Genomic DNA, 26,337 nt, shown 5'->3' with positions numbered 1-26,337 from the left:
AGGTTCATATTTATGTTTATCCAATAAAACATCTTAAACTTTGGTACACCTTGGAAAATATTTGTGCCAAAGCCAAGTATTGTTTTGCAGCTGTTGTTTTCTCATTTTAAGGCTCAATTGACATCTCAGTGAACCACAAATTAGCGTGTACAGCTGCTCTCAGTAGGGCTGCTCAGGGGCCAGACAATAGGAGTTGTCAGGAGAGGGGCAGGCACGAAACAGAAAGTCTTCAAGAAATAAAGTGGTGGGTTTCTTCTGCGTGTATCTGAGATGTAAACTAGCTGTAACTGGGTAACGCTTTTCACGGGCTCGGGCTGGGTTTTAGATTTGATACTGGGTATTTATCACACGTCTGTCAGCCTTTCAGACTAAGCATGTTTAATTAATGGCCGTACATGTACCTAAAGGGCACGGTTTGTTCTTTTTTTTAAAGAAAAAAAAGAAAAATGTTGGTTTCCAGTTGTTTGGTTTTTTTTAAACTGCAGCAGTTCCCCTTGGGTCCCTGAGGAGTTCTGTTGGATGTTCCTTGTGTCCTGCATCGGCATCTAGCAGTAATCAAACGGCAGCAATCAAATTAGTGGTCAAGAAGCAGCAGAAAATAGGATACAACACAGCCATCTCGTGAAATATTGGCTGGGCTTTAGATCCTTATCCGCTCTTATTAGAGCAGCGCAGCAAGTGGGTGCCGCTGCTGCGCCGCTCTGGTCTGACAATGGCCAGCGATAGCACTCAGGAAGAGACCTGAAAGCATTTTGATAAATTTTTAACTCCTTCTGTTTATACAGCATCGCTATCTTCATGTAGCTTTTTTTTTTATGATGTTATTGATGAGGTCAATTCCAATTTCGCAAACAGTGTTCTACATTTTGTGTTAAATTCACAGTATTTCTGTAATTCTCCAAGTACAGTAAATCCAAGCTGTTATACAATGTTGATGACGGGCGTCTGTGCCTTTGTTTAGGGTTAATTCTTACAGTCTTAGCTTCAAACTCTTTTAGTTTTTTCTTTTTTTTTTTTTCTTTTTCTTTTTAAATTTTCTGAGACTGAGGATGGTGTTCCAAACCACACTGCCTCAAGCTATGAAATGCAAGGAAGAGAAGAGTCAGGCCCTGAAGAACTTGCTCACAGGATCACTGCTAAGCATCTGAATAAAATATGTACACTTTAAAATTAACTACTTTTATTTAAAAAGTCTCCAGGCTTTTTCCCCCCGGGATGTTGCACTGTTTGCTAATAATGCGTTTGGCAAATTCTGCATTTTTCAGATGCTGTTCATATGACATACCTTTTTTTTTTTTTTGGCTCTTTTTTCAAATTCTTATTTGCAATAGATTTTAAAGCTGTTCACTCTGCCCTGTAATTTCATGCCTTTCTGCGCTGAGAAGCAAGTACCCTTCATGTGCTGATATATGATGAAGCTGCTTTAAAAAAAAAAAAACCAACAAACAAATAAATCTCTTGCAGCAGCTTAAAGTTAGTTTTTCTAAGCAAGGGAAAAACAAAGCAGCCTTCTGAAGGCGAAGCTGATTAAACCCCTTGCTTTTGGGCACTTGGTGCCCACTCTGCGGAGAGGGAGAGCAGCAGGAGTGGCGAGGAAGACGCAGAGATGGAAAGGGCAGCCGGCGGCTTGTTTGCGGCCAGGACGCGGTGCGATTTCTTCGCCGCTCGCATTTAAGCGCTCCACTTACGGCAGTCACTTCTCGGGCTTTATTGCTTTGACAAGTGGTCTCGAAACCCGCTACTTGAGAATAAACATAACCGCCTCGCGCTGCGGTGGTACTTTTTATGAATTCTGCTTTGCTGCGTTTTGTCACTGAGCTGATGAGTGACCTCGCCAAAGACCCTGCTGGACCCAAATACAAAAAATGGCTTCCTCTGATGTCCTCCAGACAATCATCGCGATGTGCCGGTTAAGCCCGAACTACAGCTGAGGGATTTCACTTTAAAGCGGAGGCTGGGGCGCAAAAAATGCATTTATAGCTCTTTGTCTGGCACCTCATTATGTGTGGGCCTGATTCATTAAGTAATTGGTTTGCAGTTGTTTACATGAGTATTAGGGCTTTCTATTCAGCAGCCTTTGAGAGAGACATTGTGCAAATGTTGCACGTTATGAATGCCGAATGAGGGGCAGGGGACCGGTCCCATTGGCTAAACACTGCGCGCTGTTGAAAAGCCGGAGAAAGAGATTGGGTGCTGCTTTGCATAGCAATGACTTTCTTAATAAGCTTTACAGATTAATACACACAGGCTATAAAAGATGCAAAGAGATACTCTTAGCACATTTATACATGCTCATTTCACTATTATGGGCCGGAGACGGGGAGAATTGAGGGCTTTCATATTCGGGTTTTCAGTGCGTGTCTTCAGTGCGCGAGGCTTAATAGAATCCCGCGTTTATTGTATTATAAATCACGGGGAAGTAGGCAGATCGGCAACAGTTTATTATTAAAGATTCTTTCAATGTAAATCTTTTTCTGCCATTGTATTTCCTACAGCAAAATCATTTTGTGGTTGAGTGGGGATGAAAGGCATAATGTACGAAGGAGTGAGTCTTAATAGGAAGCTGCTCCCCGAGTAAAGACCACTTGTTCCCTTTTGTTCCGCGGTGCATGCCAGAGCTTCCTCTCCTCCCGCAAGTACCGGCCTGCTCTCCCTCGGCCGCGGAGCTGCGGCTGCCTGCCTGCCTGCACTTTTCCCAGGGAATACCTACGTGCACGGAGACGCGGCTTTCCTGGGAAGAGTTAGCGTTTTCGCGGGGGAAAACGGCGCGCGAAATTATACAGTTAGGTGGGGGAAGAGGTATCGGGAGTGGGGACTGGTTCTCTGCGCGCGCGGGCGGCCGCGCTGTGTGTGGCATGCTGTGGCGGTGGAGCAGCCAGTGGAGGTCACTCGCTTTCTGGGTCATTCTGCGTTTTTGATGCAGGCAGTTTGTTTTTTCTTTGGCTTGTTTGTGCTGTCTCGTTTCAAAATAATCTGGAGATTAAAGATGCGTTACCGACTGAGAACCAAATAACCGTTTTAATTTGCCGGGACAGAAACACGGTGTAAAGTATTTTAAACTTTGATTAATCTGTCTTCTGGAAGTAATCCGGGCTGGCCTCTGAGGGCTGTTTTTCAGTCGAAAGCCGCCGTTACCAAACACAGATGTAATGATATGCAAATAAAAGTTGGCAGCTTATAATTCATCCCCTTAATTATTCTCGGGGGCGATGTTTAACACCGAGCTCAGCACGGAGGCGGGCTGGCCATCGGAGGGCACTCGGGCTCCGTGCAACCCAGCATCCCACTCAAACTCCCGCATCCCCTCAAAACCCGTTCAGACGCTTGGCTGGTTGGGAGAACTGCTGAGGCTCTGAGGAGAGGCTCTGGAGGCTTCAGGCTGGAGATGCCCGTGCCAGGAAATCCAGGGAAAGCAGCAGAGCGTGTCTCCAGGCTCCGGAGAGGGACGCGCCCGTAGATGAGCACACACCCGACTGTTTTAGACTTCTGCCGTACTTTCAGGTGTCAAATCACTTCTGTAAGAAGCTGGCGCTAAATTCAAGCGTGTTTTTCTGACGTTACAGATATTTGTGAGCTTTGTTTCCTAACTGCTGCAGAAATAGTAATGTTGTAGCGGTGATGCCCTACGAATATTGGTGGGGAACAGTTTGTGGGGAGAGGCAACACCATCTCTCTGCACACGTTGCCTTTCCAGCACAGAGCAAATGGAGTTTATTTTTGCAGCGATGCCCTATGCTCCTCCAGCACAGCTTCATCACAGCACTGTGATGCGGTCTTCGTGTTAGCGGTTTCTCTAGGCAAGGATTTTTTTTGCCTTCAGCCTGGTATATCTAAACAGAGAACGGTCCTAAATGTAGCCTGATACAGACCTTCGTATCCTAAAATAAAGCTCGTCCTATTTGCAGTGCAATTAAATTCAGTAGTACTACTCCAGTTCCGACACGATGAGCAGATTTGTTAGTTTATACCGGCTTTCCAGGGCAAGGAACACTTCTGTGATGCCCAATTCCTAGTAAACGATCTGCAGAAAATGACAGAGCTGTCAGGCTTCTGCAGGAGCTGGCAGGAAAGCGTCCGATCCCGGGGATGCCCAGCGGAGACTGTCACACCGGCGGCACCGCCGCTAAGCAGCTTGGCTCGCCTGCTGCCGTTTTCAAAAAACGCTTTTTAAAGATGGATCTGCGGCTCCGCATCCTCACGTATTGCTGGGGAGAAGCCTCAGCGCTGCTCTCGCGGAGGGTTGTTAAGCACCACCCTGAGAAGAAGAAACGCCGGGTTTGTTTTCCGTGGCGTGCTGCCTCCGCGCCGTGTATGCTGGAGGGAGGCGTGCAGGCGTCCAGCCTCCGACGAGATTAGCTGGAGTACCAGCGTCCCGCGGCACTTTGCCTTCTGTTTGTTTTTCTGATAAACCTTGGCATTTGGGGGGTGGCTTTTGTTGGTTTGTTTATTTTTTCCTAATGTTTGGGTAGTTTTCTTTGTGGTTTATTTGTTTGGGGGTTTTTGTTATTTTTTTGCAATTGAGTGTTTTGGTTTGGGGCGGTTTGTTTGTTTATCTTTCCTTGGTGTTTGGGTTTCTTTTGTCACTTCATACTAAAACACAGAGGTTCAACAGGTGCCATGGCAAAAAGATACTCAGGCTACAGCAAACATTTTCTGCTGGTTTTCAGTGACCCACTTCTATTAACTTACCTCTTGTTGGTCTGCTGTTTTCCTCTCAATATTAAATTTTCTTTATGGAGGGAAGAATATTTTCTTGGAGCTTTTTCGTTTCTTATTGTTGCAGCATCTTCAATACAAAAAGGCTGTTTCATCGGAGCAAAGGAGAGATTAAAAGGCCCTTTGAAGTTGCACTGGTTTGAGTTTATTCTTTGTGAGAGCCTGGGTTCAGTTTGGAATTATTTTAGGGAAGAAGCCAATGTGTAAATGGATATCGAAGGGTCACGACGGGGGATTAGTCGAGGCAGTGAAACTGGCCTGCCTTCATTTATACTCCCGAAATTTCTCCGCGGAGGTCTGTGTGGTTATTGTGCGCTCAGTGTACCAGACGATAACTTTCATGATGGAATTTGCTGATTTCTGAATACCAATGTTTTGCAACGTAGAGGTCGTCTTGCATCTTATCAGCCTTGCCTAACGCTTCAGACACAAATCAAGAATTTTATTCCGTTACAAAGCTATCTTGCAGCATTTTCCAGGTTGGGTTTGGCTGACCTCCGGTCTGGCCTTTCTGATCTCCTGGCTCCATCTTCCCTCCCTCCCCAGGCGTTTCTCTGCGTGCCGACAGCTTTCATGCCAAGCCTTTGCTGATACCCCGTTCCCCATCCTCTGTGGACTTCTGCACCACACTAACACCCAGCTCCCAGGATGCAGTGCTACAGCTCTGCGCTGTGCTGGGAGTGAACCCCCTTCTACGTGCGGTGGATCAGCCCCAAGAGGAGGAACCCCAACAAACGGATGGGTTTGGTAGAACACAAACATCTGTCCTCCCCGCTCTCCTGCCAGCATCGACCTTTGTCTTCACGGGAAGCTGGGGCAGAAGAGGGAAAGTTTCCAGGCCTTCCTGCAGCCATGGTGGTCCTCATCCACCACAACTTCTCCATGAGACCACTGGCCACCAGCTGGACCCGGAGCACCTCACGGTGCTTTGAGCTGTGCAGGAGGACCAAGCCGCCCGAGACCTGGGCAGTCCCATGCTCCGCGTTGTGGAGCTCCCTATCCTATTTGATCTGAACTTGAACCACGGAGAGAAGCGGAGCAAAAAATCACTTCTGGGGCCCTCCTAGCGTGGCTGAGTAACGAAACCAACGTCTCCCTTGATGGGGGAGACGAAGCGGCAGGCAGCGGAGGCGGTCGCTGCCGGCTGCCTGATCTTGTTCTACTCCGCTACTTGAAGATGAAATGGTTCTTATGCGGTCTGCCACAGAAGTCACCTCTCAATTTGTAGTTCAGCAACAAGTGGTTTCTCGCACCGCACCCGGGGGAGAAATGGTGCAGCAGCCGGAGCTGCAGCCTCTTGAGCAGATTTTGATGGGCTAAGCCTGGGAAACGCCGAGGGTCACGCAGTCTCCCCAAAGTGAGCAGGAGATAAGGGCGTTCGGCATGCGGCAGGACTCAACCCGGAGGCTCTGACTGCACGTACTTGCTGGAAACGCTGTCGAGTAAAAGTGTTTGAATGAGGAGTTGAAGTGTGACGCAGCGTCGGGTTGGACTCTGAATAACACGGAAAGGCGCTTGGATGACATGCTAGCATTTTAAAGTTTTTTACGTAAAGAAATAGAAAGTTAACAAGTAGTTATGTTGTTGTTAATACTCAGCTAGTACTGGTACTTGTTACTGGGACTTAAGCTTCAGCTTGGTGTCCTGGTTGAACTTTGGCTGTGTTTAATATTCTGTTTCTGGGATTTTTTTTGGTGTATCTGCAAAGGAGTGCTAATGCCGTTCACAGCTGAAGGAACTCGATTTAAACAGTGGGAGCTTTCTCTTACTGCAAAGGAAGAGTTTCTGTAACATGGGAATCTGTAACGTACTGAAACTTCCCCCTGCTTCAAGTTTGGCTTCCCAGCTGCAATCACAAATCCTTACTGGATCAGAGGTGTAAGACATACAGAAGAAAAAAGAAAAGAGATGATTCACTGCATCTCCTTCACAAATGCCTCCACAATAGCAGTTAGAATATTTGTAACTCCCCGCTTTAAGCAATTAAGTATTATCTGCCACGTCTTTGAATTAAAGGCAGCAAATTGTACAGGATTTTTGACAGCTGATTGAGTCCTGTTTTGACTGCGACGACGGCTTCAGATTGCAGCTTGACATTTGCTGATATTTTACTAGTTTGCGCAGTAATGCCACAAATATCTCCCATTTGATCTTCCTTATTAAAATCAGCCAGAGCTTTACTTCGGGAGCTTACTGCAGGACTGTTAATATAACAGTTAATTCTCCTACACCATTGCCCCCGTGTGATTATTTCACAGCACCCACACAATACACACGCTGCACACAAAAGATCAAAATGATTCCAGCTTGTTTGAGAGATTCAAAAGGGCCTGTGATGCTTCAGACACAAGAGCAGTCATTTAACGGGACAGAATCGCAACTGCATAGACATCAAGGTAGATCAAAGGCGGCTGGGCGACTGCACATTTGCATGGGGACGAGAAGGGTGCTATGGGAACCCAGTAGCTGGGCTGGAGGAGGGTACCGGCAGGAAGGGGAATGAGGAAGTTCAGTGAGCATCAGTGGGGGGTGCTTTTATTTTTGTTTGGATTTTTTCTTTACTTTCTTCGCATTATCTGAAAGGCTGCAAAAGAGAGAGGGAGCCCCGATCCTTTGTACCCGGAATTCACTACGGGCGTAAATCAGCGCTGTTACCAAGGAATGGCTCCAGTTCACGCTGCCTGAACATCTGGACCGCTGTCCCTGCTGCATGTTAATTTTGCCAGCTTTCAGAAGACATAAAAGTGAAGAAACCCTTAACAAAACAGTTAATTTAAAAAAAAAAAAAGTAGTTACAGAGGTTATGGATTTTTTTTTTAACCACTTTTTTTTTTTTTAAGTCAACTTACGTTCTTCTAATCTTGTGACGTTGTGCTGATTGTTTGAAATCTTTCTCTTCTGCAGGACTGAAGCCAGGAAGGGAGCGGTAGCTGCTATAAAATCCAAAGGTAAGAAACCAGCGTTAGGCTGTGTAACATGGGTGTCTTTCACGGGGTAACTGACATTGTAGGAGCCCTCGAAGGACAGCGCTGTGCAGCCTGTAAAACGTCAGCGTCAGAACACGTTTGGGGGTGTGGCGCCTGAGCCACCGTAAGGATGCTGTAAACCACGGCCGCTCTGGCACCGTTTGAAAGGCCCCTCTCGCATCCCCAGCCCGTTTCCTTCTCCGCTGGGGAGTTCCGTTTTTTTTTGGAGCCTTGCAGCGTGTTCAGCCTCTTCCCAGGCGCTCAGCCTGGGGGCGAACGCAGGGTGCGGCCAGCGCCGCTGCGACGTTCCCGGCCGAGCACAGCCCTGCCGCCCGGGGGGCCGGGGATGTAGGATGAAGGATGCAGCTGCTGCGTTTGTAGATAAGACGTTGGTATCGCTTGTGCCGTCAACAGCACCGAGTGCGTTCCCGGTGCCTCAGTCGACCGTGAGCTGAAATTTCTGCGTGAGCCCTGACAGCCTTCCTCTCTCCGGCCGTCCGAATCCCTGCGTCCCAGTCTTACGCCGCATTTGGGGCGTCGCAGCCATTGTGCTGACTTTGAGCAAAGAGCAGCCCTCTGAGAGCAGCTGGGAGCAGACAGAGAGCACAGCTCGGAGAGCGACCGTGGGCTTGACTCACGCTCCCCACGCACCATGCTTTCCACTTTTTTTTTCGTGGCTCAAATGAATTCACATCTCTCCGGCACTCCAAATTGCAATGTGGTTCTGTTTATTTCAGTGAAATTGTTTGCTAATCCCCAGAGCTGTTTCTTAAAGCCACACAGTTCTTTCAAGTCTGTATTTGATCCTGTCACAAAGTGGTGCTTTTTCGTTTGTGACATCATTGCCGTTTTTATGCCAACTCTGTGATGTCATGCTCCGACTGTGACTTCACCGCAGGGTCAAGTAGAGGGAGGAAGTGGAGCATAATAGACAAAGCTGTGATTCAGGCAGCAGCTGGTCAAGTAAATTGCTTGGAGTGGAAATGTTCTCTCAAGCTACCTTGAGGAACAATGAAGTGGGACCTCTGAATGAGCCCGCTGTTCGGCCACAGCAGCTCCCGTATCACAGACCACGGCGCGCTGGCAGCGTGCTGCTTCGGGAACGCGCACCTAGGTCTTGCAGTCATCAAAACTTGACTTCTCTGTAAGCCATGGTATCTAGCTGCCTCCAGCGAGCTGTACGTGGTCACGTCTGTGACATAAATTACATTATCATGGAAAAGATTTTATATTTTTTTTTTCACTTTCAGCTTTCTGGGGCGAATCTGACGACAGCAGCTCCGAGATTGAGGCTGCTCTGCGCCCGCGAACTCAGAGTGCAGAAGAAGACGAATTTGATGACTTCTATGATTAAGATTCCCCCGCTCGCTTTTGGGAAGAAATAAACAATATCATCTTGTACAGCTTGAGAGCGCTGCCATCTGAAGTGCGGCTCATCACTTGCTCGTCAAAGAAAATTTAAATGCAAAATAAATATTACTTGGTACTGTATGGCCTCCCTGTGCGTGCGCTTGCTCTGAACGGCTGGGTGTTCTCCTGATCTGACGGCAGTCCTGCCCCGTGAGACTGAGCCTTTTGGTGACAGATCTGGTTTTGGGGACTAAGCGATGTCCTGAGATGCGCGCTTGCTCTGAGACACTTGCACAGCGCTCGTCTGAGGGTTGGGCTGCCCGTAGCACAGCCGCCTCCTTGGGGAGGCAGCTGGGTCCGTACAGCGTCCCGTCCGTTGGGTACTGGGGCTGGGAGCTGCTTCTCCGCACTCCCCCGCTCGCAGCGAGCGTCTCCCGCCCGGTGCCAGCCGCACGGCAGGTCACCGTTCCGCGTGGCGGAGCCGACGCGGCTGTCGGAGGCAAGGAGTGAATCGGCGGCGATCTGGAGCTGACAGCAGCGTTTACCGGCCAGCTGCTTGCCCTGCGCTGCGGAGGCAAAGGGCAGCCACTAACGCTCGCCTTGCGTTCCGGTATTTTGAGCGTGGAGCTAGATGTGGGGCTGAAAGAAGCAGGTGAGCATTCTGGGTAGGCATACATACGCTACGCGGGGTGGGCTGGCGCGTTTGATCTTTTATCTCCTTCTGCGCCAGATCAAGAAGAAGAAATGCATAAAATGTACATTTCTAATCCGGCACGTTTCGGAGCAGAGCGGCATTTACATGTGGCAGGCTCCAGCCGTTTTCTGCTTTTGCTTGCTTTGTGAAATCCACGCTGGCCTTGCTGCACGGACATCACAGTAATTGGATGACTCTAGGAGCTTCATGCATTTTTAATTTTCTCCTTTTAATTCCTTTTATCTAAAATTAAGTTCATTAAACACGAAATTTTCTTTCGAAGGGAGAAACCAGGGGACATATTAATAATAAAAAAAAATCTGTTCATAATTACAATAAGTTCAAAAGCAAAAGACAGCACCCCAATTAAACTGCGCTGCAAAGCAGTGCTGCGCCTTTGAATGCAGGCACCAATCTTCAGGCCCAGTCCATCAAAACCCATTTTTAAACGGTAACAAATTTAATAAAAAGAGTGTGTAGTCTGAGACAAGCTTCGAGTATGAAATAAAGGCTCGCAGGCGGCTTGGAAACGAGAAGAAAACCTGAGTACGGACGTCTGCTGGCTCGCTCAGTCCCGGGGTTTTGTCCGACGCTGGCAGCGGTGCAGCGTTCCACGTTCCAAGCACTGGAAAATCGGCTGCGCAGGGGAGAGAGCTGGGCGAGCGTCCGAGCGGGGCTGATGTCATGTGAGGCAGCTGGGCTCCGCCGAAGGACTGAAGCTGGGCTGTACGGAAGGCTTCCACGGCCTCCCCCCGCCGTGCCGGGGTTTCCGTGCCCGCGCGACCACGGGCTCGCTTGGGTAAGGCTCCTGCCATCCCTCCCTGCAGAGGCTGGCGAGCTGATACAGCCACGGCCAGAAAAACAGCAAACGCCTCACTGCCCTTCCCGATTTGTACCGTGCTCCCCACGTCTGGTGGGACCGCTGCCCCGCAGAGAAGCCCCTCTGCGTGCGATGAGCAAGTTGGTCGAGGTGTGTGGAGAGGAGAAGGTGGGCCCGTGGAGACCACAGGGGTCCCAGCCACCTGCTAAGTGTAAGCTTTGCCCGTACGGCGCCCCGCAGCCCAGTGATTTTTCGGGGGACGTCAGCCCAAGGTTCCTCTGGAAAAACTCTCCCTAGCAGCCTGTGCCGCTAAGCCACACGGCATCGAATCTGCCCCGCCTCTGAGGCTTTAAGCTCTTCCTGAGCGATCCCGGGCTCTTGACGTCAGCCCACTTTGTATCTCCTGGCAGGGCACGAGGCGCCCATCGCCGGTCTGCGGCGCTTTCCCTTCGCTCCGTCCGGCTCAGCGCACGACAGGTGACAGATGGCTCTGGGAGCTCCTGCCTCGGCAGCGTCTCTCTCGCGGTGCCGCAGCGATAGCCAAGTTCCTCCAGAGCGTTATTTATTGCGCTCTCGTTGCGCACAGACTCATTAGATGCAGAACATCCTGCCAGTCAGCCTTCCTCTGCTCCTTCACAGCTGTCATCCTGGCAGCCCCAGGACGCTGACAGGTGATGCTGATGGACGGGGGGGACCGCAATCAACGCAGCCTTAACAGATCCACATCAGCACGCCACTCGTCGGCGGAAAAACACCCTAACGGCAAGCCTTCACGGCTCCCTGCTGCGTGAGCGCAACGACTCGGCGCCGCGTTCTTTTTTTTCCACTTCTGCTACCGCGTCTTGCACGAAAGAAGGCTCCCTGTGCTTCACCTGGCGCGACGGGCGCCCTCCCGCCCAGCTGCTGCTGCCTTCCCTCTCTCGTCCTTAAAAGTTTCTGCAGCACGAGTTTTGCTTTTGGCTGTTTGTAAAGGTTTGGGGGTTGGTTTGTTTTTTTTTGTTTTGGTTTGTTTTTTTTTAGCAAAATGTAGATTGGCTTTTCAAGGAAATGTTTGTTACAGTATTAATTTTTTTTTTTCAGGGCTTGTTTACGCAAGTAATTATAAGATAAGATGATCACGTCGCATTTGCATTCGCCGTCTTCTGTTCTCCTTAGCGTTATCAGAAAAACAACTGATTGCCCATCAATACAAACAAAATGTTAATGCTGCGCTGTCTTACTCCGCACTTAATTCCAGGAGGAGAAGCACTACAATAGGAGACTTCAATCAGGGCACATTTTGTGAGGAACAGATAAAGGACAATCTTCAGCCGATACCACAGATGCGGGGCCAATACAAAGTTGCCGGGGAAATTTATTCAAGTCACAGATTTTATTAAGAGGAGCGACAACAGAAAGTGGCTTAACAACAGCTAAGTGAGGCTAAGAATAAAGAGAAATACAACATGGGGTTAATTTGTTCTAAAGCAAATTTGCAAGGTTCCTCTCCCCTCCCCAAATCGGCGGCATTGACTCAACACGCAGCGCCGAGACTTTGTTATTTTTGTTAACGCTTCCTGTGCCCTCGCCCCTGCCGCTGCCCTCCCAACGGAGCTGGCGCACGGTGCCAGGACACAGCAGAGCACAGAACCTTCCCTGCGTTAATCCCGTTTAATACCTGGAGGTGTAATTCCGTTTCAACGCCGCCGAACAGCTAACGTACTCAACGGTATTTGCTTACGCACTGGGCCAAGTGATGGGACGTGGTTTCTTCACACTGCCTCTTGCGACTGTCAGGAATCGCGCCAAGTGATTTTACACTCGCTGCTTCTGGCAACGTCCTGCCAGCGCCCCAGCGCCCCTCTTAAACCACCGCCCGCAGCCCCTCTCTCCGTCCCACGGGGAAAAGGCCTCTCCCAGAGCCGCATCCCTCAGATTTCCCGGCTGTGGAGGCAGGCTGGCTGGAACAGAAAGCAGCCATGCCCTGAATCACTTTTGTCACCTGGCTTCTGCCTAAACCATCCCACAGAAGTGGAAAACCAGCCCAGACTGACAAGTTCGTTTTTTTTTTTTTTTAACCAGGTTTTGTGATAACCGAAGGCAAGTTTTCACACAGAGCCTTGTCCTGAGAAGAGGGGCTAAGGAAACTTTAATAGATATGGCATTTATTGATTATTGCTGTGCATGCTAATACAAATGGCGCTTTATGCTTTGCTAACTAGCTATTGTAAAAACTACCCGAGGGGGGGGGAAGTCTTGCATTCCCCAACCGAGGGGCCTTGCTTTGTGCTTTGAACTCTTTATCTGAAGTGAGAAGTCCTGCACCTCCTGCACAAGGACAGTCCTGATAAGAACCAAGGGGCCTCCTTCAGGAGCCAGCTAAAACTGGCCAAATGACTTCTTGGAACTAATTGTAATACCTAAATGACTTCTTGGAACTAATTGTAATACCTAAATGACCTCTTGGAACTAATTTTAATACGGAGCGGGGATAGCTCATGCATATGTATAGGCGTGGTTTTTTAACTTCATGTATATGTAACACTTGGTTGTATAAATTCAAAGTGAGTTGCCACGCCGGGCGCGCACGATTTTGGCGGGACTACCCCCCGTGCTGCCCGGCGCCGAATAAGCATACCTACTTTACAATCTTACAGATTGTGGAGTCTGCTTTCCGCACGTCAGTCCGGTGGCAAGGACGGCCTGCGGCGCTTGAGCTCGGTCTCAAGCTCTTCCCTCCTGCCTGCTTTTCCCCCTCTACCTGTCCCCTTCGCGCCCGAGGGGCGAGGTGCGGCGGCGGGGCCCTCAAGCGGGGCAGGAACGGGCCCTCATGGCGGCCCCGCGGCCTCGCGCTTCCCGCCGCCACGGCGCGCCCCCGCACCGCGCCTGCGCGCCGCGCCGCGCCCGCCTCTAAAATGGCGGCGCCGCCTCACGTGACCGCCGCCGCCGCCGCGGGAGGGCGCGCTCCCCCCCCCATGCTGCCCCGCGCTGCCCTTTGACCCCGGAAGCGCTGCCCGCCGCCGCCGCCGCCGCCGCCGCCGCCGCCGCCGCCGTGCCCGCCGCCCGCCGCCATGGGAGTGCCGGCCTTCTTCCGCTGGCTCAGCCGCAAGTACCCCTCCATCATCGTCAACTGCGTGGAGGAGAAGGTGAGGCGGGGCCGCCCGGCCCCTCGGCGGCGTCCTGCGGCTGCGGGAGCGCTGCGGGTCGGCCCGGGGTGTGTTTGTGGGGGGGGGTCGGGGCGGGTTGGGGGGCGCTGCCCTGGGTAACTGGCGCCTGTCCGTGCTCCAGGCCCCGCTGTGCTCTCCCGGGAGCCTTCTCTAGGAGTTTTGGGGGGCTTTTGGGGAGTTCTGAGGCGTTTTTGCGGAGTTTCGGTTTGTGGGGTGTGTTCCCCCCCCCCCCTTTTTTTTTTTTTTTTTTTTTGGCTGGGCTCTTTTAATCCCGGTGGAAGCAACCGGTGTCCCGGAGGAGTTAACGCTCCTGCTTGGTTGTCGCGGGGGGGGGGGTGAGCGGGTGAGGGGCCTGGGGGGAACGGGGGGGGGGGGTTGGAGCAGGGGGTCCGGTTCCTCCCACCCTTGCCTGGCCTTCAGCCGACCGGTTGGGGTGCGGGCCCTTCCCGGCGCGGTGCCCTCTGCCTCTGTGTTGCTCCAGGGGAAAGAAGAAAAAAAAAAAAAAAAAGTAGGTGTTCTGAAAGCGTGTGGTAAAACTTACAGTGAGCAGGGAGCGCTGGGGGTGCTTTCTGCTGTTTCTTGCTTTGTTTCTGTGTGTTCTTCATAGTCCCTGCTTTTCCACAACTTTTTTTTTTTTCCTGTAAGTTACAAGCTGTGGCAAGCTTTAGGATTTGTTAAAGACAACATTGAAGCTGCCTGTCCTGCAAAGAGTACGGAAATGCACGTGTAAATGGTTAAAAGTACTTGTGGGGCTGGAAACTCATCTCTCCACGTGGGACCGCCCTGTCTGCGAGTGCTGAGATCCTGCTTGTGCTGTGGGCTCGGGAAAGATGGTGCCAGGGCAGGAGCGAGCCTTTTGGGGAGGAACTGGGCAGTCCTTTATAGCTGCACGGGTTTTACGTTAGGATTAAAACGATATCTCGGTGTATGTGTGGTCGTAGGCTTCCTTGGGCTCTCATTCCTGCAGCGTTTGACTGTTTCACGGTTGTATTGTTTTCAGATCTTCGCAGGCTGTTTGTCCTGTAAACCTTTGCGTCTTTTGTCGGGTCGTACTGGCTGCGTGCTGCTGCTCTCAGTAGTACTGCTTGTGAAAGCTCACGTCCCCGCTGCTGAGCGCCTGCGGTGGCTGCTGCCTTTTTGCCACCTCCTGTCCTTCCCTAGGAGAGAGGGATGTGCCCGCCTTTCGGGAAGCGCCGTGCTGCGGAGGAGGCAGGGATGTGTGGGCAGGGTAGAGCAGGTAAGGGGAAAGAGAGCACAGTGACTGGGGCGTGTGTCAACGCTGGGGTTTTTTCGCCTGCGTGTGCGACCTGCCCGCCTTCAGCAAGATTTCGGTGGCTGCGAGTGGCAGGCAGATGATTTTTAGCATTCGGTTCCCCGTACAGTCAGGGTGGTTTTGCCTTTCAGACTCGGGCGGTGAAGCAGGGTCATAGGTTTGGATCAGTCCAGTGGTTGCACAGTTAACTGTGAGTTACTCTCTTGTTTTTGTCACAGTTGTGGCATCAGTTAGCCTGTCTCAGCGCGATGCGTGAAGTTTTCTACCTGTAGCTGCAAGAAGTGAATTTTTAACTCGAGTGGATAAGATGACATTTGAGGATTAGTTTGCCTCGGGGGGGGACTATTACAGAAAAAGGTGGTTTGTGGGTTTACGGGTGGAGCTTAACAGCCGCTCGTGTACGTGCTTACTCCGGAGTAAGCTGTTGGCAGCTGGCAGTGGTTGTTCTGGTCACTTCACTGAGCTCCGGGGTTTTGTGTCGTCTCCTGTGTGATCTGAGGGTCTGGGGAACCCGCAGTTTAGGGAGCTGTCAGGTACGGCTCGTGTTGGCATCCGCTTGAGAAAAGTGGGTGGCGAGGGTACCGGGGGGAACTGGAGGACGATGTGTCTCTGCCAGCTACACCTACGGAGCACGTGACTGATGTGGCGTTTGCCTTCTCCCGGGAGGGCTAGCGTCTGAACGTGTGTGTGTATCCTGCCCGTTGGCTTCAGCTCGCACTGGGTCTTTGCTTTGTCCCCTTCTCACCAAGGCAGGGAGCTCACACAGGTGAACAGACACTTTGTTCTTCTGCTTACAGTCAGCGTCACAGCTGGCTGTACGATCCAAGCCTGTCACTCACCAGATCCCCCTGTCCCTCGTTGCGTCCAAAGCTCGCTTGTGCGAGTGAACACCCGTTTCAGCGGTGAAGTTAGACCGTGGGGACAGCAGCTTTCATAGCTATCTCTCCTCTTTATAACCGTGCTGGTAAGACAGCCTCGGCGCTCGGCGGCCATGAGGGCAGGATTGGTGTTGGTCTTGGTTCAGTTTTGACAGTATAAAATAGATTCTTTTACAGGTTTCTCTCTGCTCTGAATGGGTGTTTTGGTTTTTTTTTCTTAAGAGCTTGTCCAGCTGTTTCTGGATGGTGCTTTAAGATCTATTTAAAAGCAGTCGCAGCTTAAACAGCAAATATGTCTGCAATCTGTAGCACTTAAGTCTTCTACTCTTAAGGAAAACTGTACTTATCTTTTCCGTCACATCTGTAAACATTTAGATCAATCTTTATGTGATCAAAACTGCTTTAATATTTAGATAAAATAAAGGTTTGTGTAGTCTTGGTTTTACTGAGCTCGTGATTGTACGTCCTTTTGTTGTCTTCAGCAACTGAGCTTGTAACACTGAATATTCTTAATTAAAATAAATTGAAAGACGCAACAAATTCCACTGGGCCAAGTTAGATGTACCGTAAGTGAGGTGTCGGGTCCTCGCGTGCCCACCCGCGTGGCTTCGTTCCAACCTAAGGGCACGTTGCAATGACAGTAAGGACAGCACGTGGATAAATCCTGTTCATTAAGATTGCATGTATTCAAATCTGGTCATAAATTTGAGAGCAGACTAGGACAGTGGTGAGAAGCTGTAGTTTGTCTTACTGTAGAGGAATTTGAGCTTCTCTCACGATGTAATCAGCTCTGTGTGTATTTTAGGATTGCTATAAACCTCTCTAATCAGAAATTTTGTATCTCCCAGCAGCTTGTCTCTTTGAAATATTAAAAAATTGATCCTTGTTCTCTTACCTTGCTAGATTATTTCTTTTTCTTAAATCTGATTAATCATCTTCTTAAGTTGAGCAGGAAGAATAAGAGGAAGATCTTGAAGATAATATAAAATCCAGAAGAGCGTATTCTTAATCAAATTCATATGAATTAATAAAGCTGCAACTAAAGTATCATATCTGAAGATCTATTTTCAATGATTTCAAAAGAGGCTGCAGATTAAAAGTGAACAGTTCAGTTATATCACAAGAGATATCGCTCCCAGATACTTAAACCTTTTTCAAGGCTGTTACATGAAAAATCTGACGGGTTGTAGTGGTAAAGTTGCTGACAGGGCGGTATGCAGATGAAAACTGAATGGCTTTCGAAGCCGCCTGAAAGAGATCGTGCTTCCTTTGCTGTACCTTCAAGACTGAAAATAAGATCTCTGACGGGGACGTTATTTTCCATATCACACGGTGGTAAGCCTTTGATATCTTCTGAGCCACAGTTAGCTCTGGCGAGAGGTTCGGTGGAAGATCGAGCAGAAGAGAAGGCAAGCTCCTCGTCCCGTTATCCGATGCAAACCAGAGTGAATGCTCTTCTTTGAAAATTGTTGCTCGTGGTTGCCCGGAGTAACTTTATTAGAACTGCAAGCTGGTACAGTGTTTGCACCTGAGGATTAGTTTCTGCTAAAACCACGTGGTGCGTGTATGGTGTAGAAGGTTTGGTAAAGGAAGGAAACAGTGGTCAGGATGGCATCTGGCAGGGTTTGACTGGTTTGGATGGGTAGTGTAAGAAAGATGTGAGTTAACAGAAGTTTCACCTGTTTTAAAGAAAAGAAATAGAGGGACTTAGTGTTCGGTTATTTAAAAATGACTTCACAAAATTACTCTGAAGGAATTCCGTACACCTGTAACTGTGAAAAATGTCAATACCGAATATTTTGCTGTAGAGGTTTTAATTTTTGCCTTTTAAGACAGGGATAAGTTCAGCTCGTTCTGCTGCTGCTCTTACAGGAAAACTGTAAGAAAGTCGATGGTGTGACCTGTAAGTTTTGCTTGTGTATTTTTTCTTTTAAATCTGACTGTTTGAGCTCTATATTAGAGAGGTGGGAAGCTCGTTAATGAGTAGCAGGCAGCAAGCCTGCAAAGAGAAGTTCCGGGGAAGTGCTTGATGTTGATGAGTTTCGGTAAGCGAATGAGAGAACAAGTAGTATCACATTTTTTCCCTCCTGTCTTACGCAATCCTGTGATCGTAGCCTTGGCGTAATAACATGACTTTTTTTTTTTTTTTTTTTTACTTTCACTTTATGCCAAGCTCTTCAAGCGCACACTTCATTCCAGCTTTGTGATACATTACAACTCTTTACAGTCATCGTTTCTCTGAAAATCGTTTGACTTTTTCTTGGTCAGCTCGTGTCTCTTCCATCACTGATGCTGTTGGTGCTTAATTCAGTGGTTTACATGTTTGGTTGGTGGTTCTGCTTTGAAAGGGAGAATGCTGAGTTGCTCACAATCGCTGCGAGAGCATTGCTCATTGCCTTTTGACCAAAATAAAATAAATAAATTTAAAAAAACCCAAACAACCAAACAAAAAAAAAAAACCAAAACAGCAACAAAACCCCAAACAAAAGAAACAAAAAACCCCAAATATATTGGGAGGAAACGCAATTGAACACTGTGCTAATTCACCTTGTAGAGGAGCCGCTCTTTGAAACGGTCACCAGCATTTCAAACTGTGTGCTTTGGCAACGCGAGAGAAGGGGACGGGGTTTTTATGTGGGTGTTTCGGTGCCGACTCCAGGCTCTGCTCTGGGGCCTGTGAGAGAGACTGTTATCTTCACCTGGATGGTTACTTGGCGTCGACGTGACAGCATGCACTAAGAATGTTGGAGCAGCGCAGGAACGTAGGGGGATTAGGGCGAGTTTGCCGTCTGCACTGTGGCCTGAGTTTCTTGTTCGTTAGGTAGCAGCGTGGCAGTAGAAAAAGCACTGATGCAAAGGAAGTGAAGTGTTAAAGTCAAAAACTTCCTTGTTTTTGGAAGTGGAAGGTAAGGACTGGATTGGTTTTTTTTAGCATTTCAGATATATCCGCAGACAAACTGGGAGGCAGGAGCTGAAGAGTTGAGGGGTTTGAGTATCTCAGTGCGTTTAATAGCCACGAGGAAAACACGGACATACGTAGCCAAAGTGGAGGTGTGGCTGGTGGCATATGAAAGGATCTCCGCTCTTTGCGTAGAGGAATATGGGAAAAGTCCTCTTTCCAGTTAAATCTTGTTAGCCTTTGCTCACCAGGAGATGCTGATCTGCTTTGGGAAGCTTGTGATGTCTTCAGCTGTTTAAAGTAGAAAGATTTTTATTCTTCTTGGTTATTGTGTTATAGCATCATATTATAAACTTGGAGGTCTCTCTGCTAAATTTTGAGGGAGTCAGTATGCTCCTGGCCGTAAAAGGAGTTGCTTTCTCGACTAATACGAGATATGGAGACTTCTTGTTTAGAATACATGCCGACTGATGGAAGTGAACCAACTCCGTCTTAACGCATCGCCATATCTTCTACTTGTGCTAGTTCATAAACTTTATTTTTAAGTGCTATTTTAGTAGTGTAAGCATGCATCTTCAGGTGATTATGTGGGTAGCATGTTGCTATCGCTTTTTGTCTGCTGCCCTTGGGGCAAGAAAACCCCAGCTCTTCTGAGACTGTACATTAATACAGTTGGTTATTAGTGATACTTCTCTAATCAGGTACTGAAATACTTGCTCTGACTGCGTTCACAGGCTAAAGAGTGCAATGGCGTGAAGGCTCCAATTGATACAAGCAAGCCTAACCCTAACGAGGTGGAATTCGATAACCTGTACTTGGATATGAATGGTATCATTCACCCTTGTACGCATCCAGAAGACAAGTAAGGCAATCTTTTTGTCTCCTCACAAATAGGATTTATTGATAGCGTTTCGGGTGTTAAATTGAGTGCTCTCTGTTTTAGGCCAGCGCCCAAAAATGAAGATGAAATGATGGTTGCGATTTTCGAGTATATTGACAGGATCTTCAACATCGTAAGGCCGAGGCGACTTCTTTACATGGCTATAGACGGAGTAGTAAGTATTGATGTATTTCGCTCCTGGAAACGGCTGTTTATAAAATTAGGGTAGATGCCGTCCGCTCTCGTAAGACCCTCTGGGAAATAAATTTCTAAAATGAAAAACTACAGGTAAAATATACTGTCAATTTAATTTTGGTGAGGATAATTAAAAGCATTTGTGGGCTTTGCTGTCCATGGGGTCACATGAGTTGGCTAATGTAGTCTACTGCAGTCTGAACTTTGCTTCTGAAAAGCAGGAAACTTTGTAAGACAGCAACATTCTGAAACTGCTTATGTTCCTCTGGTCTGTGGCTTTAGTAGTAATTTATGCCGCAGGCTGGGAAAGACCAGGAAAGCATTTAAGCAGACGCACTACTTAAAATGGGCAGTGACTGAATTGTGCTGTGGAACATTTCACAGGCTAGCCTTAAGGCACATTTGAAAGCTTGTCTTTCTCCGTACCTGATCCTCATCTCACCTCAGTGCATCAGCTGGTGTAACGAAAGACACCACCTTTTCTTAATAACTTCACTTTACTGAGTATTTTCCTGTCCAGGTTGCGTAGTCTCGCCGAGAGATGCCAGAATGGCCCAGCAGACTGCTAGCAGGCCTCTTAAGCTTCGGCTGTTTTTCTAGGCTTTTCAGTTTCTCAGAGGTAAAATGAGTATCATTAAGTAAAAGGCTTTTACCCTGAAATTCAGGTGCAGGAGTTCCTGATGTGTGTGTATGTAGAAGTAACCCCAACTTGAAGTAACCCCAGTTTGAATCCTGGAGCATTGTGCATTTCTGAGATGGGAGTGCAGCTGTGCGTGCTGCTGCGTTACCTCATGGAGAAGCTTGAGACCTATTTAGAAACGTGTCCAGCTCCCTGTGCTGCCATCTGAGAGCTAGCGAGGGAGGGACAACAGAAATCCCTGTTCCGGTTACAGTGCAGGCTGATGTCTTGTTAAATGGCTGTATAATCACAGGCTGGCCAATTTCAAAAGACTTGTCCCGAAAGGAAACAATTGTCCAGGTGCAATAACTGAACCGAGCGTTGTGATACCTTCTTTAGGCTCCACGTGCAAAAATGAATCAACAGCGGTCCAGAAGATTCCGAGCGTCAAAGGAGGGCATGGAAGCTGCTGAAGAAAAGCAAAAAATAAGACAAGAAATTCTGGCAAAAGGTAGAACTTTGTCCGTATCTGAGATTTTTCAGGTGAAAGTCACCATGATTGTTTTGAATGCTTCAGTAAGGGTTAGGAAAAGACGTCTTCTTCAGAGGATGTTTATCTGTGCTTTACTAGGAGAAGGAGGGGATAGCAAGCCTACAGAAGGATGGATCTGTGTTTTTCCAAGTGAAGAACTGATATAAAACAAAATATCGCTTTTTTTCTTCTGTCTCCTGCCTGAAATGGGTTTGTGTTGAGTACTCTTAATTCCTTTGGAAAAATAAACAGAAGAGCAGGGATAAATGTAGTAGGGGGAAACTAACCAAAACTCTTATGGAAGGAGGTACAGATTTGCAGGGCTTGATGAAGAGGCTTAAAAGCGGGGATGAAATGCAAATACTGCTGCCCAGGGATGAGGAACTGCAAGCAAGGGTAGTTACTTGACAATGGAAACTCTAAACTCTGGGAGGGAACACGGTCAACGCAACTTTCTAAGGGTGACAGTGGCCTGAGCCGAGCGAAAGGAGCGTGTGCAGCTGAAGCGTGCTGGCTGGGCTGGAGCAGCTCGGGTGACTGTGCGGGGGTGAATGCTGTAGCCCGAGCGAGAGGGCCGTCGAGATTCAAAAGGGAGGACAGAGACTTTGTTAACGTTTCTTCCTGTAGCGTTTCTAGACTATGAAGACCCTTTATGAAGCTCAGAGATGAGAGAACCCTCTTTGTGAGCCCAAGTGAATAGATAGTGGAAACGTAGGGGAGAATATGTAAGAGAATAATTATTTCCTAATGTTTTACCTCATTTAGCAAGCTTAGTTTCTTTGAGATTTCTGTCACAGTCTTTTGACAGAATAGGTACTGAAATCACTTTTCTGAAGTAACAGCAATGTTTTAAGTGTACTAATGCCTTAATTTAAGATGGAGATAATATAATGGTAAGAGCTGTTTTGGTTTTGATGTGTTGTGTTTGGTTTTGGTTTTTTTTTTTTTTTTTTTTCAAACAGCCTAACTTTCAGTAAGTGTTAATTGTTATCAGAGGAGCAATCTGCGTTTTTATCATGCAAAAATGTTTTTGATGTTCCATATTGATTTACTTCTGTTAAATGTTGTTATTGCTCTAGGTGGCATTCTTCCCCCAGAAGAAGTGAAAGAGAGATTTGACAGCAACTGTATTACCCCGGTGAGTAATCTTGCACTTTAACCAGCAATTGCCAGCGTCTGAATGAAGGTTTAATTTATTTTCTTCCGTCACTGTTTAGGGAACTGAGTTTATGGACAATCTTGCTAAGTGTCTCCGCTATTACATCGCTGACCGTTTGAACAGTGACCCAGGGTGGAAGAATTTGACAGTAAGTTTCATAGTGTCATACTTCAGGAAAATTAAGGTGATCTGTTAGGCTGGGTTGGGATGTGATTGAAGAGTGTAAATTTAACAGATTTGTCTCATCTTCTGGCACTGTGCTGTTGTTAATAATGAACCAACTTGCACGTTCTGCTGGGACTTCAGAGCTACATTTCATCCTAATAACACAATCTAACAGCACCATTTGTTGTGACTTCTTTTAAGAGCACTGAAAAGATTCGATAGTGGAAGCCACAATTTGATAAAATGGGAGGCAGGGTTTTAGGAATACTTTTTCTTCTTTTGGGGAAAAGTGTCAAGATACATTGTATGTGTATTCTTTTCACTATTTTGTTTTTAACTCTTGCTGCCTCAGGTAGGCTGCGTTTTCTCTGTTAATCTGATGGTGGATGACGATAGATGACAAAATAATACGGATCAGCTTTCTTGCCTTTCTGGGCTTTGAAATTCTCTCCTCCTGTTCCTCAGCCACTCCACCCCCGCTGAGTTTTGTTTTCTGACAACCTTGTGTTTGCTCTGTACGAGAGGGCAGAATAGTCAGATGCAGCTCAGATGCAGCTGTCTTTTATTTTCCATAAGTTGACTGTTAAAGTGGTCTAATTAGAGAGCAGTTGAGTCTGCTTAATTCCCTCCATCAGATGTGAGTTTTATAAACGCTAATCCTCATCTGGACATCAGTGTGAGGAAGTGTATAATACGATAATGTACCAGTGTGTCTACGAGTTCAGAAGATCTAAAGGGGAGTGGGCATATGTCTGCTTTATCCGTTAGTTCTCTAGTGCATATTTTGATTGCCCTGATAATTTATCAGGAAACTTCAAATATGTTAGCTAATGACGTGATAATTTCAGCGGTATCTGAATCAGTATGTCAGCTTCATCCTAGAATTAGTAGAGAAAAATGAGGGTCTGTTCTTTGGTTCCAAACTCTTAAATAATTTTGTTTTGAATCATAATATTATATCTGAAACGACAAATTAGGATTTCAAGTATTCATAAGTCAGATTTCATATTCAGTATATGAACTACATATGTTGTGGGTTTTGGTTTTTGGTTGTTTTTTTTTACTGTGGCAGGATAAATTGTTTACGTAATTTAAATGTTTTGCAGGTTATTTTGTCTGATGCTAGTGCTCCTGGTGAAGGTGAACATAAAATAATGGACTACATTAGAAGACAAAGAGGTAAAATTAAAATAAGTGTGAACGTGTTTTAAGTTAAGGTATGGTCAGTCATAATTTATTTTACGTGACTTTAGTTGACTAAATGTAATTTTCTTTTGTATAGCTCAACCAAACCATGACCCAAACACTCATCACTGTCTGTGTGGGGCGGATGGTGAGTTCTCTTTTACTAGCAGTATGTCCTATAAAACAGCACAAGAAAGCTTAATAGTTGCGTTGGGCTGTAGTTTTTAGGATTTCACATGTATTTGTGTAAACAATCCAGTGTATTTGTTACTGAAAGCTCTGTGTGATATGTGGGGGAGGATCTGGCACTGTCTGTAGCTGAAAGGCTGTCTTTCACTTACTGTACTCTCTGGGTGGTTTATGGGTAAGCACATCCGTGCTTAAGGTAGTGAGTACTTTGCTTTAAAGCTGGTTTTTAAAAAAAAAAAGCTTAATAATATTTATCCTTCATTATGCTTTATTCTTCTCTTTTGATTGGTAGCTGATCTAATTATGCTTGGGTTAGCTACGCATGAACCGAACTTCACTATAATTAGGGAAGAGTTTAAACCAAATAAGCCCAAGCCATGTAGTCTTTGTAACCAGATGGGTCACGAGGTTAAGGATTGCCAAGGTTTGCCCAGAGAGAAACAAGGCAAGGTAAGAATTCTGCTATTTCTAGAAATTAATTTTATCTGTAAGCTAATTTATGTTTTAATGAGATCCTCAAATTGTTCTTGCTATTGGTTTTGGCTGAAACATAGTGCAAATTATATTACTGAATTATCTAGCTTTCCTCTTATATTAGTAAGTGAAAATTGTATTTCTGCGGCACCAAACCGAACATCCTCGCCTGTGGTTTGTTTGTTTGTGTCCACTGGTGAGAGAAAATGATCAGTAACTTCACAGACATGCGAAGTAGCAAAATGCATGCTTGGCAAAAGAACTTGAGAAACTGTTCTGGTATACCTCTTAACTCCTCCCAAAGTAAGCCTGCGAAATAGAGCTGGAGAAAGCTTAAGGTGAGCTTGGATGTAATACAACTCTTTCCTTTTATTTTAGCATGATGAGTTTGCAGACAGTCTTCCTATGGCTGAGCAAGAGTTCATCTTCATCCGATTATGTGTTTTGCGAGAGGTATGTTGAAGCAGTTACTATATCCGCTTTATATAAATAATATTTTTAAACTCCATACGCAGTGTTTTCTAATGTCCTTTTGTGTCTGTGTGTGTGTTGCAGTACTTGGAAAGAGAACTCACTATGGCCAGTCTGCCTTTCACTTTTGATTTTGAAAGAAGTGTTGATGACTGGGTCTTTATGTGCTTCTTTGTGGGAAATGACTTTCTTCCTCATCTGCCCTCTTTGGAGATCAGGTAGATGAGAACATACGTTTTCTTTTCCTGCCAGTATACCTGCTGTGGTTTTAATTGATGAGAATCTCATGCTTTTGTTTGTTTGTCTTTAGGGAGGGAGCAATTGATCGCTTGGTTAACATATATAAAAATGTGGTGCACAAAACCGGGGTAAGTTTTCTTTTTTTTTTTTTTTTTTCTTTAAAAATATCTGAGTGTCTGCTACAAAAATAGCCTTGTTTTCCAACTATATTATTTTCTACTTTGCAGGGATACCTCACAGAAAGTGGTTATGTCAACCTGCAGCGGGTCCAGATGATCATGTTAGCTGTTGGGGAAGTTGAAGATAGTATTTTCAAGAAGAGAAAAGATGATGATGTAATTTTTTTCGTGTTGCATACTTGGAGTTTGGTTCTAATCGCATGCATTACTGTTAAACTGTGACACTCCTTTAATAGAATAAGAAAGAAACCCAACTTTGTATTTTTTTTTATGATCTCTAGTTAATTCCTTGCATGCTTCCAGTTTATTTTCTTTTCCTGGACTGCAAGGCCTGTTTTTCAAATTGTTATCTCAAGTAAGAGCAAAATGAAAACTGTATGTGAATTCTGTTACAGCCTGCAGCTTTTTCAGTAGCTGCTATGAAAACCGAAGAAGGAATAGTTTTGTCGTTTGCTGCAACCTGTGGAATTGCAAGCCGTGAGCAGGGGTGAAAAACTAAATTTGAATTCCGAGCGCGTCCTTGCCTTACAGAACCTCCTGCCATTTAAAGCATGTCCATAAATTGTTGTTCTTTTGGTCTGTTTGTGCAGTTTCCTGCAGACATTGCAGTTTATTCATTAAGTACAGGGGATGAAACGCCTTGTGAACGGAAGAGCAGAATTATATTTATTTTCTAGTCAAAAAATACAGTGCCAGTGCTGGCAAAATGTTTTGTTTGTAGTTGCCCTAGCCTCCACCTCTCTTGAAGTGGAAATGCCAATTTGATGTCCAGGTCTTTAGTTTCCATGGCCCAAGAATAAGAAATCTCTTTCCTTGAGCCTGTCTTCCTGTTTCTAGGACTTTAACGTCTCTCCTACTTTTTAAATTTTTTGGGGTGACTATTCCAGTGCAGGCGAGGAGCTTGTGTCTGTAGACGCTGGTGTCACCTTGAAGTATGGCTATAGCTAAACTTAGTAGATTATATAAGCCGTTGCTGCCATTGTGGGGCTTTGAATACACAGCTGCTTTTTTTTATTTTCACCGTAGGTTTTCAGGATAGGGCAGAAAATTCTGTCCCATTTCCATTGGAGTTACAGACACAAGAAGTGACCTGTTCTTATTCAGAACATTACGTAAAAACCTTGTGGCCTTCTCAGTCCTCACAAGAGGATTATAATGAAATATTTTCCAAGAAATCTGTATGCTGGGCTGACTTTATTTCTCTTTATTCCCTGTTTAGGATAACTTTAAAAGACGACAGAAAGAGAAAAGGAAAAGAATGAAGGTAAATTAATTCCTTTCACAATGCAAAAATGAGCAGGAGTTAA

The 26,337-nt window shown here is 46.7% G+C and overlaps 2 protein-coding genes across 17 annotated transcripts in view; both read left to right on the top strand.

Annotated features, from left to right (window-relative positions):
- KIZ (kizuna centrosomal protein) overlaps nt 1-9,173 on the top strand; it is a 130,934-nt gene extending 121,761 nt beyond the window's left edge. For 15 of the 16 annotated variants that reach the window (XM_086744358.1, XM_086744352.1, XM_086744359.1 and 12 more), the window contains 2 exons: nt 7,621-7,664; nt 8,933-9,173. In XM_086744358.1, the coding sequence (XP_086600484.1) occupies nt 7,621-7,664; nt 8,933-9,036 (148 nt within the window). In that variant the 3' untranslated portion in view covers nt 9,037-9,173. Of the gene's footprint in view, nt 1-485; nt 794-7,620; nt 7,665-8,932 lie in introns of those variants that run through there. The other variant, XM_086744349.1, reaches the window with a different exon arrangement.
- A 4,393-nt stretch (nt 9,174-13,566) lies between these two features.
- XRN2 (5'-3' exoribonuclease 2) overlaps nt 13,567-26,337 on the top strand; it is a 46,210-nt gene continuing 33,439 nt past the window's right edge. Inside the window, exons 1-14 of the mRNA XM_086744330.1 lie at nt 13,567-13,671; nt 19,477-19,604; nt 19,686-19,797; nt 20,836-20,947; nt 22,048-22,106; nt 22,186-22,275; nt 23,399-23,471; nt 23,575-23,625; nt 23,959-24,116; nt 24,519-24,593; nt 24,696-24,829; nt 24,922-24,979; nt 25,079-25,186; nt 26,250-26,294. Of these exons, the coding sequence (XP_086600456.1) occupies nt 13,597-13,671; nt 19,477-19,604; nt 19,686-19,797; nt 20,836-20,947; nt 22,048-22,106; nt 22,186-22,275; nt 23,399-23,471; nt 23,575-23,625; nt 23,959-24,116; nt 24,519-24,593; nt 24,696-24,829; nt 24,922-24,979; nt 25,079-25,186; nt 26,250-26,294 (1,278 nt within the window). The 5' untranslated portion in view covers nt 13,567-13,596. The remainder of the gene's footprint in view (nt 13,672-19,476; nt 19,605-19,685; nt 19,798-20,835; nt 20,948-22,047; nt 22,107-22,185; nt 22,276-23,398; nt 23,472-23,574; nt 23,626-23,958; nt 24,117-24,518; nt 24,594-24,695; nt 24,830-24,921; nt 24,980-25,078; nt 25,187-26,249; nt 26,295-26,337) is intronic.

Source organism: Chlamydotis macqueenii, chromosome 3 (genome assembly GCF_036417535.1).
Source record: "Chlamydotis macqueenii isolate bChlMac1 chromosome 3, bChlMac1.mat, whole genome shotgun sequence".
NCBI lineage: Eukaryota > Metazoa > Chordata > Aves > Otidiformes > Otididae > Chlamydotis > Chlamydotis macqueenii.
This window is presented reverse-complemented; position numbering and strand designations above follow the sequence as displayed.